The following is a 15,252-nucleotide window of genomic DNA, read 5'->3' on the forward strand; positions in this document are numbered from 1 at the left end:
AAGACAGTCGCCCTCTCGTGGGAACTGTACCTGTATCCGCCTTCTATTCTGATTCACTGCCGATATAGCGTTGAACATGTGTGGTTTATTGACGCGATAGCATTCTAGGTGGACTTGACCCACTTTGTAGGTATCCGTACACAAAAGAAAGCGTGGGCTGATCCTGGAGATAGTGCACCAGCAATGTGGGCCGCTGTCATTCTATGCTGGGCCCAACTAATCGCCATGCTGCGTACTGTTGTGCAGAACAAGATCTGCTTTATAACATGTACATAACTTCATCACGAAAACATTGCTTCCCATAGATTCGAGCATTTGCGTTGAATTCGAAGTCATTTGTGCCTAAATGAATATGCATACTTCTCAAGTTTATAAGAATGTTATCGCGTACTTTGGCCAAATAGCGGTAGCTAAATACTGCCCGAATATTTTTCGCCTGCTTTTCTTTAGTTTTTTCCATCGTTTTCGTTTCGTTTCAATGAACGCAACGACTTTTACGACTCTTTACTTAATGCCAAAAGATTAGAGGGACCAGGACCAGCAAATATTTTTCTGCAAGTCAAGGTATTGCGCCCCGTTAATCCATAGTGTAACAAAAGATCAGAAGTTATTTCTTCGCGCGGTTTCTGACCTGCTGGGGGGGAGGGGGGACTAGAAGAGGAGAGGCGCGATAACCTTTCCCTCCCCCCTCTTAGCGCGCACATATCGCCCCGCTCCCCCCCTTGCGCGCGTGAAAGGACGGCGCGCACCCTCCTCGCCTTCCTCCCTTGCGAGCGCGAGAAGACACCGCCGCATCAGGCCCCCCCGCCTTGTCGACTCACCCTCGCAAGCTTTCGCTCGCAACTACAGCACATGGCGCGCGGCCGCGATGTTATCGCGCTTACAATTTATACGAAACATCACGGCGACGGCGGAAATTCGCCTAGTGTGTCCGTATAGTCCTATCGCAATAAGGCACTCTCATAAACGCTGCCTCTGCTTGTGAGCACGAGAAGGGCGACTAAAGGCAGCTGCGCTCCACACGTGTACCTTCGGTGGAGCCGTCGAAGATCTCGACGTAGTCGAAGGCGCACGACTCGTCAAACTCGAGCGCGATGACCTTGAATCGCATGACGATGACCCGTCCGGGCTCCACGTTGATGAGCGACCAGCAGCTGCTGTTGTCCGGGTACTCGAAGGGGTAGCCAGGGCTGGTCACGTTGCCCTCGTCGGCTGTAAACGTGTCGCCGCACACGTTCTCCGAGAGCTCTGCGTTGTGTCGAGGGCGAGAGGGGAAATTGATTGATTGATTGATTGATTGATTGATTGCTTGATTGATTGATTGATTGATTGATTGATGTTGATTGATTGATTGATTGATTGATTGATTGATTGATTGATTGATTGATTGATTGATTGATTGATTGATTGATTGATTGATTTTAGCGTCGCAAAGCAGGCACTGTAGCTTTGAAAGCGATGCCTTAGTAATCTGCTCTGAACTATTTTTGACCACATGAGAATCTTTATCGTGCGCATATATCTAAGCAACGGTTGCATTTAGATGGAGCACCTGTATTCGCCAACCAGATGTTGCGCTAGTCAATAGATCGTAGTTAATGAACATAGATGCTTGGAGCGGCAGAAATGAAAACGGACATCAGGAGGCAAACAAAAAAAAGAAGCAGTTGTCCTCTTTCTCTCTCTCTCTCTCTCTCTCTTCGAATCCGCTTTTGTTATTTGTGCCTCTCGTAACATGGATGTTCTTCAAGGACAGCAGCCGGCCCAACAAGTGGTTTCTCTCCAGTAATTCCGTAACTTGGGTATTATGGACGGTCCAAACTTACCCGCGACCCCGGTGTCCGCGGAGAACTCCAGGAAGAACCCCTTTTCCTCGTACGACTCGTCCGACTTGAAGACCACCGTGACCGACGTGGAGTTGGTGGCGATGGTGCGGTTCGTGATGGTGCCGCACATCTTGCCCATGGAGACCTGCCTCGGCCCGATGAGCACGTCGATGTTGTCGTACCTGTACCAGAAGAAACGTTTAGTGCGCCAACCTTAACATAAACGGTGTACAGTGTAGCGAGAGCAAATGCAGCGTTTGTGACCATTACAATGAAACCGAACAAAGAAAGTGTTGTCCTCCTCTTTAGTACGTTATTATTCATTGTTGGCCACTTTCCTGCCGCTTGCTGGTACGTTTACGTTTGTATGGCAATTTCAAATGGCACTCCCTTTATACAGGGTGTGAGGACAGTTCAGTGTCGTGCCTTCATTTGTGCGCTGTCATTGTTGTCTGTTAAGAACGCGCGGTCTCTCCCGCCGCTATGTGCTAAGAAGGATTGACTCGCTGGGGTGCTGCATTGACATCAACTCCAACTTGTCTATGGGTTCCCGACCACCAGCCGGTCTTCGGAGTGGCTCGTCTTTTCTTCCCTCGCCCGGATGCTCTGGCAGACCTACCGCAAATTCTGGTGGCGCTGTGACCAACTGCGCTCATCAAGGCACAACTGCCTGTTGAAGGTGGAGCTAAAGTCAAGCTACCCACTGGACCCGTCTACGGATCTACGGCCCACGCCATAGCCCACACCACGGCCCACACCATAGGCTTCTGTTCGACTTTGTTGAATGGAGCGAGTCATGCTATATTACATATAAAGTCCTCCCGCCCTCTTTGTTTTCTTTTTCTTTTTGCCGCAGGGCATACTTTCAAATACGAGAAGGTATGCTGGACGTTCATTGTTCCTAGCAATAACCGCGTTTTATGTTAACGAGAAGGAGAACCGTGGATCTCGATCATTGTTAGTTACAACCACCAGCTCCGCCGCCATGGCCATGAGTGGCACTTGCTAACAATCCCAGAGCCAGATGTAGTGCACGTTAAGAAATTACAAAGTGGGTGGTAGGACGGTCACCCCCTTTGGTTATACTGGTTAAGAGCATCGCACGCGTAATGGCATAGATGTGGTTCCTAAAGGTGGCAAGTTATCTACTCGTCTACTTCCGCTTCTCTTTTCCTTTACAATTGATTTCTGCACTTCAATTCAAACCACAAAAATATCTCTCTGCGCGTTTCTTGGTTCCATTCTCTTTTGGCTTCATAAAGTTTTCTGTCTCTAATTACTTGACTTCTGCGCAAATACCTGTGTAAGAATTGAAAGTTTAGACTTATTCTTTCTGATTCCTTCATCAGTCAGAACTCGGCAAAGGATGCTCCACAGTTATACATTTTACCAAGTACCAAGTATGCGCGTAGTATGGGATAAATCATCACTGGCAATCAGTGTTATGCCTCCGGCCTGGCGGAAGTCCAATCCGTGCAATCGCTTCAAAGTTCGACACCCGCCGAGCGGACAGCCTGACTTCAATAGTGATTTGCGCGCTCAGCTGCTTCGTCCTGCTGAACAGCGCACGACGCACGTACTCGCATCCCGGTGAATCTTCAATCTCGACGTTGACGAACTTCAGCGTGATGTCTCCGTCGGCGGTGATGACCCAGCGGCAGAGCTGGTTGGACTCGTACGCCTTCGGGTAGCCCGGGTTGTAGAGACGGGCAGGTCGCGAGAGCGCCGTCAGGTTGCCCCCGCAATCTGCGAGTCGTTGAGAAAAATGACCATCAAACATTTTCGATTCAACACTGTAAGACTCGCGCGTTTATCCTCGCGAGCGTTTACCGTTGATGGTGACAGCGGGCCGCTTATAACTTACGCAAAAGAAAGACAGAAGGCGATAAAAATACGTACGCAATTTTCCCAGAATGTCGCAAACCGTGTGCATAAGGGTGAGAATTTGTGACCTTCACATTTCGCACCTGCAGGGTAGCAGCTCACTGTCTAGGACGCGGTCGAAACACAGGGCGTCCTTAAAAATGAGAAAAATGTGCCCGCCTGCAATGTGTATGTATAGCCCAGCTTCCTTAAAGGCTATTTTGTAAGCTGGAGCAGGTATTCTGGAATAATCCTAGGAACTTCAAGTCAATCCCTACCCAATTTTTTTCTCTCAACAGAACTCTTGATCGCGTGTCGATTTCATCAATGGCAGCTACATCATCGTCACAAGCCTAATCGTAATTAAGGATTAACAAAGCAACGCGCGAGTGGCAACCGGCTCGAAAAAAATTCCGCACTGACGCTGAGAAAATGACGTCGACGCCAGGAATTTTGTCAGACGCATTCCTACACTGCTAGACTATGGATTATCTTACAGTGGGCCTGTTCCGTAACCCTCGCCGAGCCGTACGTACGTAAACTGAAGCACCGTGGTAACCGAAGGCCGTGAGTGTCGCAGGCCGAAACATGTCGGCATGCTTTCGGTGTGAGCGCTAACTAGAGTTGTTGTGCTGGAATCTGTCACCAGTGTTGCATTCCTCCACGGCCACTGACGCCCTGCTGCAAGAGAAAACCCACAGCAACGTGAACTCGACTAATGCCGGTATGGCCCTTCTCTCTATACGCCCAAAAGACGTATGTTTCCCTCAAAACAAATATTTGAACATGTGGAAAGCTTGCAGACGTTTTCTAGAGCGCCATAAAGCAATATAGGCGAATGCATCTCTGGCCTTAATCCTGTTCTCGGTTGTATTTGTCAATAGGTTTACCACAAACGAACCGTTCGGAATTCCATGGGTATAAATTGGGCCAAAAGTAAACGTACGTGTTAACAACTTTCGCTCGTAGACAGTCCAGTAATGAATGTAAGAAAAAAGAGTTTACACACACAACGCACGTGTTGGAATCTATGTGAAGCGAATATGTACAGTTATACGCAATGCGTACAGTTTTGTTTATTTTCATTTAATGGAATTGGGAAACCCGTGAAGTGTCAATTTTTTACGCACCGCACGGGTCACAACTCCAATCTGGCGCAATGCTTATGCTTAGGCCCTACGCCCAGTGTTTCCAACTTCCGAAGTCAGTTTTCCTCTAAGTAATATGAGGAAATCTCCTAGATTTCCCCTAGATATTTTTGTAAGATGCAGCCATTCCGTTTATCAATATGGTTATCTTGAAAATAAACTTATTTATGCAAATATACACCAAACTTAAAATTAAGTTTATTCCCACGCTCGCTTCTAAACGCTTACCCGCCGTGGTTGCTCAGTGGCTATGGTGTTAGGCTGCTGAGCACGAGGTCGCGGGATCGAATCCCGGCCACGGCGGCCGCATTTCGATGGGGGCGAAATGCGAAAACACACATGGTACTTAGATTTAGGTGAACGTTAAAGAACCCCAGGTGGTCGAAATTTCCGGAGTCCTCCACTACGGCGTGCCTCATAATCAGAAAGTGGTTTTGGCACGTAAAACCCCATAACTAACTAACTTCTAAACGCTTAAATAACGAAGTCACTGCACTCAAGCCGAAATGATGTCGCAGTGCAAGTTGTGTTAGCCAGATTTCTTCGTGCTTACACTGCAGCCTCGTGCTTGAAACTACACTCACAGAAGAAGGTGGCAGCCCATTCAAACGTACTTTGCTCCACACTCAAAACAAGTTTCGACAACAGCAAAATGCCAAGATTGTCAAGATTCGAATTGCAAGGAAGCTGGCACCGGACGACGCTTACAGAATGCAGCAGCATCAAAACAGTGTGCCGCTTCACGGCACCAACATATGTGCAATAAAATTTTATTCGAAGCCGTGACGTACTGACGGAACACCGGCCCGTTTAAGCGCTTACAGGTAACTTACACCGAAGCATTCACACATGCGTCCAATTTTCCTTTTACTTTCACCCATGCGGAAGCTCGCCAGAAACACGTTGCCACCGGTATGCTGCCATGCGACTCTTCACAATGTTGCTCTGTTTAGGGCACATTGGCGCGCATAGTAAGCAACGCGCGCCACCACCGTCTTGTCGAGCTCAGCGCCATGCATAAGTGTCCGCTTATGCCGATATTTACTCGTGCTGCTTTTTTTTTTATATGTGTGTTACAGATAGGTATTTCAGTCAAAGAGTGTCTTAATTTACATCGTTGTTGGGCTCCATCAGGGAGCGCAGGAAGCCCGCACGTTGTCGTTTACATGGCGAGAGGCGTTCACTGCGCCGCTGTATACGACCACAAGTCACAATTTATTAAATAACAAAGGAACTCCAACACAAAATTTGTTTTAGTTTTGAAAACCCGACGTTTCCGAGCGCGACCGTCAACTTCAGGGGCCAGATGGCGTGAGGCGTAGCAGTGCTTACATGCGTTATTTTTTTTTTTTTTTGCATGATAACGCGAATATAATTTGCGCTGACTGAAATCTATATACACGGGCCGTCACTTCCAAACCACGTCACAAACCTCGGCAGTGGTTTTTCACGTCTCTTGGCGTTTCCCTCCTCCAGGTGACGGCGCAAATTTTCCCCAGATTCGGAAAATTCTTCCTGAACAAGACCTAAAATCCCTAGATCTAGCCAAATTTCCCTGAATTTGGCAGCACTGACCACACCGTACACAGGCTATGCCGAAATACAAACGGTTGTTCACGCAGATGCACACTGTGGGACATCGACGCCGTGATGGCACGGGGACGAATGCCATGTTTGATTCTTGTTGATCGAGGGGAGAATAGTGATTTCCGGGCTTATGCCATCGCCATTCACCCTAAATCACCATGAATGATACAACTTTGTCAATGTCGTTCATTTTCGCAGAGCTACGTTATTTCGTAATAGGTTATCTTGTCAAATGTCGGGTAAGCTATTCGGGCTTGCTCAATCGCTTCGGTACGATAGGTTTTGATCGGGATGACATGTGTCGAGAAGCCATAGGTTATTATCGATCGTGTGTTCATCAAGACGTTTTTTTTTGCATTTTCCTGTGAGCATGCGGCAAGTGATCTTGCGGGCATAGATCACTTGCCTTGGGCATAGATCACTTTACTGTGTTCACAAGGGAACACAGTAAACGTACACGTTTGTCCCGTTTTCTGTCTGGTCCTTGTTCACATCGCGCTGTCGTTATTATAATGAGTCATTGCCAACTAGCCTTGCTAATGAGTTTAGTATACCACCCGACAACATCGACATCTGCTGAACTAGCTGCTCTTCGCGCTGCACTCCGTTTCGTCAGTCGGGAGCCACCTCGACAATGGTCCATCTTCAGCGACTCAAAGGCAGCCCTACAATCTGTACTATCAGCTCTGCGTCGCGGGCCGTTCGAACAGCTCGTATTCGATATTAGATGCCTACTCCATACATTACAGGAGAAAGGACACCACGTGACGTTTCAGTGGCTGCCAAGTCACTGCGGCGTCACTGGAAACGAAGACGCCGATAATGCAGCTCGGGCAGCTCTTGAAGACGCACAAGAAGAGGCCATACCGCTTTCACGATCCGACGCAGCTAGCAGACTTCGAGTGCTTGCACAGGAGATGACGCTCTCTTCATGGTGCACACCAAACAGCCAGACCAACCAGAGCAACCGTCAATACCACCTGCCCTCTTTGATGCATCTCTATATGACAACTGGACTCCGCCGAAGCGAGGCGACTCTGCTTTATCGCTTATGGTTAGGGGTGGCTTTCACGAAATCTTACTCATTCCGCATTGGAATGGCCGACAACGCTCTCTGCAATGCCTGTCTTTGCGAGGAGACGCTGCAACACATTCTGTGCGACTGTCCTGAATATAATGTTCAGCGACAGTCCCTGGCATCCGTTCTCGCGCACCTTGACACTAGACCATTGTCCCTCGACACGATTTTCACATGCCGCCGACAGAAGACATCGCAGGTGAAGGCGACGAAGGGACTACTTCAGTTTTTGAAAGAGACGGGATTGGACAAGCGGCTCTGACAGTGTTATCACGTACAATGCCAGATTGATAGACTCTACCGGACGATGTTTGTGTGCTGTACTATGTGCTCTCTCTCTCTCCCCCTTCCCCATCTTTCATCGCACCCATCCCTCTCCCATGTGTAGGGTAGCAAACCGGTTACGCTAAACTGGTTAACCTCCCTGCCTTTCCTTCTCTACTTTTTCCTTCCTTCGATCGGTACAACCTCGTTTTTTTTTTTTTGCGTAGTCGCACTGTAATGCTGGCAAAAGTGGCGTAACACTACTTCTAGTTGGCAGGTCAAGGTCAAAGTCCCTGTCTTTTTTGTTCCAAGTTTCAGTTCAATGCCTTTTTCGTTACCCTACATGCGCTGAAAGGCCTCAGACAGTATAATTTGACGAGACGAGAGCGGCAAGATATTTAGATCCCACAAAGGTCGCCAAGAAAGAACTTGTCTCCAATGAGTGTAATGTTTAATCACGTGCTTTGGCCTTCAAACTGCGTTCATTGGGCTGTTGCCTTACTGAGGTGCTGCCAACAGTCTACGGCCGCCGTTGTAGAGGCATATGGGTATAGATGGCGTATCGCGAGCACGCAATACATTTGCTCAAGATAACAAGGTGCTCTAAAACATAGGTAGGCAGAGTCAAGATGAAAGTCGTGGGCGTTTGGTAGGCATGCATCACTGAATCACGAGATAGTAATAGTTGATGGGTGACCATGACTGTGACCAAGTTCATGTGAATGTCGATGAATAATCTCCAAATTGTAGGACACCGCTTCGCCATCGCACTGCAGCCTCTCAGATGTAGCATGATAACCTATGTCTTCCCTTAATAGCGATTCAGGCATTGAGTTGAATATGCCCCTCTAAAGCACTTTAAACCAGTTAGCTCAATTGATGCTTTTCTTTAATCGAATCGCTCATACGCCTAGAACACAGGCTCGTCAGAATATCGCTATGCCCATCCGGGGGGAGTTGATAGGGGCCTTGGTAATAACGCAACAGAAAAAAAATGTTTTCCGTCGTGCGCAATGTTCGACCCGTTTTGTTTTCACACCAGACATGCCATCACGATGAGCGTTCCTCGCCCCCTACAGAAGCCGCATTCCCACTCAGGCCGTTACTCATTTCTGGAAGTTCCCTGGCTGCCGAAATTCTTCCGCCGTGATGGTATTCGCGGAAGCTTGGGACTTCGCTTGTTCTAACCACGCGTGGGTCATACCTTCTAACTCCTATACCGTGCATATTACCTGTTAAGTCCACTCACAGACACTTTATCACACTCGCCTTTTTTTCACACACGCACCATCGTTTCGCAAATGGCCGTCGCTGTTGCAGCCTCGTTTCACGAGGCCTCGTCATCTCGCTTCGTAACTTTCTTCGTGTTTTCTTTTTTTTTTTTGCGCCTTCCAGGAGACTTGAGTGGCAACAACCCGGCGAGCGCGAAGATCGAGCTTGGCCGGGCTGCTATGTACGTGATTTCGACACCGATACTCTTCACTTAACCTTAACCGCAAAGAAAGAAAGAAAGAAAGAAAGAAAGGAAGAAAGGTCGCCGTCTTTCCGCCGCCATTCATTTTCCTTGTGTTCCATAAGACTTTGTCGATGCTGTTTACACGCTTTCCAATGCCTCGAGCTCGTTGCGCAATCGAGCGAAACGCATCGATGAATGTTGCATCATTCACTCCCGCGCGTCAGCTCGCCGAGTGGGCTAGCGGCGTACGGGGCGAGAAATTGTGACGGGTTCCCCCGATGCGATTTGCCGGATGGGCTGTCAAAGGTGACGTAGTCACGTGCACAGCAGTCTGCGAATGTGAGGTGTGCACGTCTGCGGGCGTTGAGAAAACGAGGTCGTCTAGCACACTCGTTTCTTTCTGTTCGCTGCTACTGCGTCGAAAGAGAGCAGAGCTTATGTTGAAGACAGCCAGAACAGCAGCAGCAAATGTGTCGTTGGCTATACGTTTCATTGAGGGTAGTGCCGAGGCCTGGCAATCTGTGAAAAAAAAGAGTTTTTTTCTGCATGCCACCTCGTTTTGCCTGTGTATCATTGCGGAAATGAAGTTGTGATTGATTGATTGATTGATTGATTGATTGATTGATTGATTGATTGATTGATTGATTGATTGATTGATTGATTGATTGATTGATTGATTGATTGATTGAAAGTAGTAAACCATATAAAGTATGAAGATATAGAAAACAGAGTTGGGTGGGACACTATTTTATTTCTTATGTTCAGAGAACAGAGTAGTATATTTATATGATTACACGAAATCTATTCAAAGAAGTCGGTCAGAGAAAGGGAACGCTAGCCCGTGTGCGTTTTGTGCTCGTGTGTCTGTTTCTGTATTTTTCGTTAGCGTGCCCTGTAATTAGAACTCCTGAAAGAGAAATTGGGGGCAGTCAAGTTACATGGTCGCGTGTTCAACATACAGCCACGTCTGCTTGAATTACTGTGTTCTTTAGTGCATGAAGTCGCTTGAAAACTTAACAGGAGCCCTCCACTCCGCTGTGCAGTCAGTACGCTGCGCCTGTTTGAAACCTAGAACGTCATCGATTTAATCGAGCCGGCAAGTTGTAGGCCGAGGTGTGGACACTGGCATTGAACGAGGAGCAAGCTATTGCTATTATCTTTTGCTGAGTCACTCTTCGAACATAAAGTACTTTTCTTCCCAGTTCACTGGTCACTCTCTTGGTCACGGTAGTCTGAAAACGAGCTCTTAAGTAACCGTACCAAGCAGCACGTAGGTTTTATTGTTAATATTGTTACGTCCACCTCCGCCAAATGTGTTACGTGGGAAGACGCAGACCTGAAGTCATATACAAGTATATGTACAAGTGAATACGCTGCACTTGACCAATAGGAAACAGCCCGCCCTAGCCTCTTATCGTCGCGTTTACACCTCTGGCCTCTTCTCCATAATAACTGATGGTCCGTAGCCATATTACTCAGCCCATTTTAACGCGATAGCGTTCAGGGGCCCGCGTCGCAGAAAATCCGGTTTCGGTATGTGATATATACTCGTATATGCGTCACGCCTTGCTGTATGACATGCGCTATATGCGGGTTATATTGCCACACCATTCTATCTCTAAAGTTGCCCATACCTTGTCTTCGATGCTTCACAAGGCTATTCTTCGGAATTTTGTGAATGACAGCCCACAAACAAATGTCATGAAACAAAGCACAGACAGCGCATGCCTTTTATGTTAAATCTTCTCAGACTGAAATAAAACAAGAATGCGAAAGAATAAAAGAAACCTGAAAACGACGCAATCTTTTTTCCTGGCGCGGCTGTGCACTTCCTCAGAGGGATCGGCCCACGCAAGAGGCCGCGTTTCTACCAGAAAGCTCGCCTTCATGCATAGCGTTCGCCGCCAGCGTTTTCCCGCTAAACATTACGGTTACATGAGCTGCAGTTGCCGGGAAGCGTGAGAAGCAGTCAGGGATCTTTGTATGCCATCATGTTCCACTCTTAAAGGCGAAGCTCAAGCGTCCTCCAAATGTTTTAACTCCGCTTCAGCAGACATCCTATTGTAACCTCTATCTTGTATCGCCTCGCTCCATCTTTGGCCCATAACTTTCCTGATCTCATCATAACTTATATCAATACCCTGCTGTTCTCAACTGCGCCTCCATTCCCATGGTGCCCGTTCTATTATTCTAAAAGACCACTGGTTGATCTGTTCTGTGCATCTCACATGACCTGCGCAAGGTTCCCTTCTTCCTCTTTCTGTTGTTTTTTTTTCTGAAGCTCACCTTGGGGGGCATATGTATTTGTTTGAGCAAAAAGCACGGAGGCCCTCTTCATGCAGAAATTGCATAATAGTGGCTTAGTGAATCTATCGTCCACAAGCCAACGCCTACAACTGTCCCTCTCATCCGTTCGTGCAGTGTGTTAGTTCTTCATGCTTTCTCGGGTAGGCCTCGTTCCCCCTTCTACTAACACCACCTACAATATTAGGAGCTGTAAGCCCCGCTTTGCTGCCTTAAACTGTCGTCTTCCAGTATCCTGAACGTTATAAAGCTTAAGTTATTGCATCTCATTGCCATAATCAAAACGCCAAGGTTCCGTCGGCCGAATACGAGAGTCACGTGGGAGAGCGAAACGAGCAGTCTCGAGTCCGACGAACCCACGCGTTGCACGTGGAACCCATCGCATACGATTGCGAACCATTGCGACGCTCGATAGCTCGACGGTCATGCAGATGGGTATCCCGCTTTGGTTTTCTCTTTCCGTCACGCCTTTCAGAGGGGGGGGGCACCACAATTCCAAACCTGCTCTTGGCCGCTCGTAACCAAACCCGTTTTACAAATCCAGTCACCGTCTTGACAGGAGAGCTCGCTCTCTTCTTACAAACGTGCGTGTTCTTTCCCGCTGCCAATGCCTGCAGCCCCTCCCTCCCCCCCCCCCCACATTTTTTTTCCCTGCTCCCACAGCTTGACCACATCCGAAAGTGCGTTTGGATCATACTTGCGTCTCGCCCTCGCCATTTTCCTTTTTCCGGCCTCCCTGTGCATTTCCTGCTTTGGATGCAACGCAGCTCCCCCTCATGCAAGCGGGCAGCAAAGCCAGATTGTAGTACATTTTCACTCGTGAAGAAGCACCTATGCGGTTCCACGAAATGACGACGTCGATTGCTTGACACGAACCCATGTGGGAACAGACCATGAACGGTGACGGTTATTACGATAGCAAATATATAAATGAAGACACGGGAGAAAGCAATCATAAATTCGATAAGGTAACCCGTGATGCAGTACTAATGTTTGTATAAAAAATAAAAAATAAAAGCAACTCCAGAAGTAATCATTAGGTACAGCAAAAAATAAATTTAGGTCGAGGGCTTCTAGCAGATTTCGAACTCAATTTTCTTTTATCCTTATGGTATTCGGATTTCCCAAGTGTGTCGGTCACACGATTTCCCCTACGCAGACACGGCGTCTAAACTTCCGTGCTTCAATTTCGCAATTCTGAGCGTGGACCCCAAAGTGAATAATCAGGAAGTTAATTAGCACAGCTCACGCAATTAGTCCAATTATCGACGAAAATTTTTCATGCAGCTAACGTCCGCCTATAGCCTCTTTTGCCTAGCTGCGAGAACGTCCTGGGCCTAGATCGGTTTTATCGGTTCATTATAAGTTTTCCGCATTAGAAAAAAAAAACACCAGGTATACGTATACTCGTATATTTACCCTGCAAGCGACCTTCGTTCTGCGAGGTGACTCAGCCTTGACACGATCGCCCAATCGCAGATCTGCATCTCGAAGTCGGGGTCAGAAAAGCTGGCACCGTGGCTGGCTTACTGGCGGATTCCGCGTGACCTTCGTGACCGCCGAATTATGTGTGCAGTTTCCAAACTCTCGAGTCGGTGCGGCCAAAACAGAGCGTACCCTCTGTTCTCTCGCAGTCTGATGAGCTGTTGTGTGGCCTCCCGAATGTGACCGTTACGCTCGACCACCCAAGAGAGAAAGTTTATGGGACAAGCTACCGTAGCTCGGTGAACGCTGAGGAACAGCGGACTTCTGCGAACGCTCACGTGACTGTATCTGACTGTATCTCGTTTGAACGTTCTTTACTTTCTCCCACACAGAGTAGCATGTCAGCGGTGTCTATACGCTGGCTAAAATCTCTGCCTTTCATCAAAGGGCTCTCTCTCTCTCTCTCTCTCCCTCTCTCTCTCTCTCTCTCTCTCTCTCTCTCTCTCCTTACTTTCCTATCGCGTAATATATTGAGGACACACACAAAAAAAAAACATAACCATCCACAGGGAGGAGCGCGAACGCAGAAGTGTTTAATTTCGGACACGTTACCGTTACAGTTATAGGAATAGGTAGGTCACAAAATAACCCGTAGATGTATCATGTACATAGTGTGTACCCTCCTTAAAGACGTTGCGCATGCGCATTGCCTTCGTCTTCCTCTTCGGTGCCAGGCTTTAGTTCTATTTGACCTGGCAGAATGAGGTAGAAATAAATAGAGCTATCTACCTACTCATCGTCGTCGTCGGCAGCCTATCCTTTTGCCCACAGCCCAGGACGAAGGCCTCTCCCCAGCGACCTGCAATTACCCCTGTCTTGCGCTAGCCGATTCCAAGTTGCGCCCGCAAATTTCCTCATTTCATCGTCCCGCCTAATTTTCTGCCGTCCTCGACTGCGCCTCCCTTGCCTTGGCGCCCATTCTCTGACTCTAATGTCCCACCGGTTATCTACCAATCGCCCCTGCGGGTCGCCTAGCCCTTACAACACTTTGCCACGACGTGGATTTAGTTCACGGATTCGCCGTACGCCCCTTCGTCGTTGTGCGCCCGGCCCCTGCACAACAATGGCAATTTTAAACTACCTGAGAGACGATGGTGGTTTCGATGAGATGGTTTATTTAGTTTGTATGTTTCGCACTGAGGTGTGTTTTGTGTATACGTGTATGACGTGCACTGATCGTTATCATTTCTAACCGTTCCTACACAGGAGTGACACGTGGTCTACGTGTGCTACCAGGGAAAAAAAACTCTCCAGCGTTCTTCACAGAGTTTCTCTCTCTTTCTCCAGGGCCGAAAGTAGTAACCAGATAGAGTAATGACGAAGAACGGTACAAAGACAGTGTCAGAATATCAATATTGCGTATATAGTCGCGTTACTCCTATACAGTCTGTGCCCGAAGGGGTCTGCCTAATAAATTACGACGCATTTCGTATCCCATTCGCGGCGCTCAGAGAGAGTCGAACCGAGCTATTTCCCGCTGTTCTCGCATGACATACCGCGTGTTTCTGCGAACACTTATACAATTCAATTTTTTTAATTGCCTGAATTCTAGTCCATTAGCTGGTCTACTCGAAGAGGCGGACATATTACTCGCACAAAAGAATTGAAATGCATAATCGACTAATTAACAAAAATAACTAATTAAGCGTTTACCTATTTACCTTGTGGCACATATTGCAATTTACAAATTCTAGCCGGGAAGTTAGCAAGGCGGATCCACTTGTAGCGAATTCTCCGTATGACGCCGGTTTCGAGCTATCAATTCCCGAACTTTGCGGAGAAACGCATTGGCGTTCCGCCTACTTTTGCGCTTGAACGCACGAAACGACGTTCTGTTAAGGAAGTAAGCGGAACCACCGGGCATTTTTACCTCAAGTTTGACGGCGCATATCTCGTAAATGCCGTCATCCACACAATTATTTTTCAAGTCGATGTGCCTTGCAGTCTCACCCGCTAGAACTCGTAAATTGCAATATGTGCCACAAGGTGATTAGTTAAAAACTTAATAAGTGAATTGCTTCTTAAATTAGTTGATTATGCATTTGAATTTCTTGCGCAAATAATGCATCCGCCTCTATGAGTGGACCAGCTCATAAACTAGAATTGCACCATTTGATACGGTGAGTTTTTGTTTTCATTTTCGAATGCGTTCGCTGAAACACCCTGTATTCACGGTATTACATCTTCGCGGCGTCTGCTGGATCAGCGCTTTCGCAACACTGTGCAGATGCGACTGTCGGA

General features: G+C 47.7%; 1 protein-coding gene across 1 annotated transcript in view; it reads right to left on the reverse strand.

Annotated features, from left to right (window-relative positions):
- The window catches only part of LOC142589824 (mannan-binding lectin serine protease 1-like), a 58,770-nt gene that overhangs the window by 21,161 nt on the left and 22,357 nt on the right, over positions 1 to 15,252 (reverse strand). The window contains exons 3-5 of the mRNA XM_075701412.1: positions 3,407 to 3,572; positions 1,827 to 2,008; positions 1,030 to 1,248 (exon numbers count right to left, since the gene is read on the reverse strand). Coding sequence (XP_075557527.1) covers positions 1,030 to 1,248; positions 1,827 to 2,008; positions 3,407 to 3,572 — 567 coding nt within the window. The remainder of the gene's footprint in view (positions 1 to 1,029; positions 1,249 to 1,826; positions 2,009 to 3,406; positions 3,573 to 15,252) is intronic.

The sequence above is a fragment of the Dermacentor variabilis genome, chromosome 8, assembly GCF_050947875.1.
Source record: "Dermacentor variabilis isolate Ectoservices chromosome 8, ASM5094787v1, whole genome shotgun sequence".
Classification (NCBI taxonomy): Eukaryota; Metazoa; Arthropoda; class Arachnida; order Ixodida; family Ixodidae; genus Dermacentor; species Dermacentor variabilis.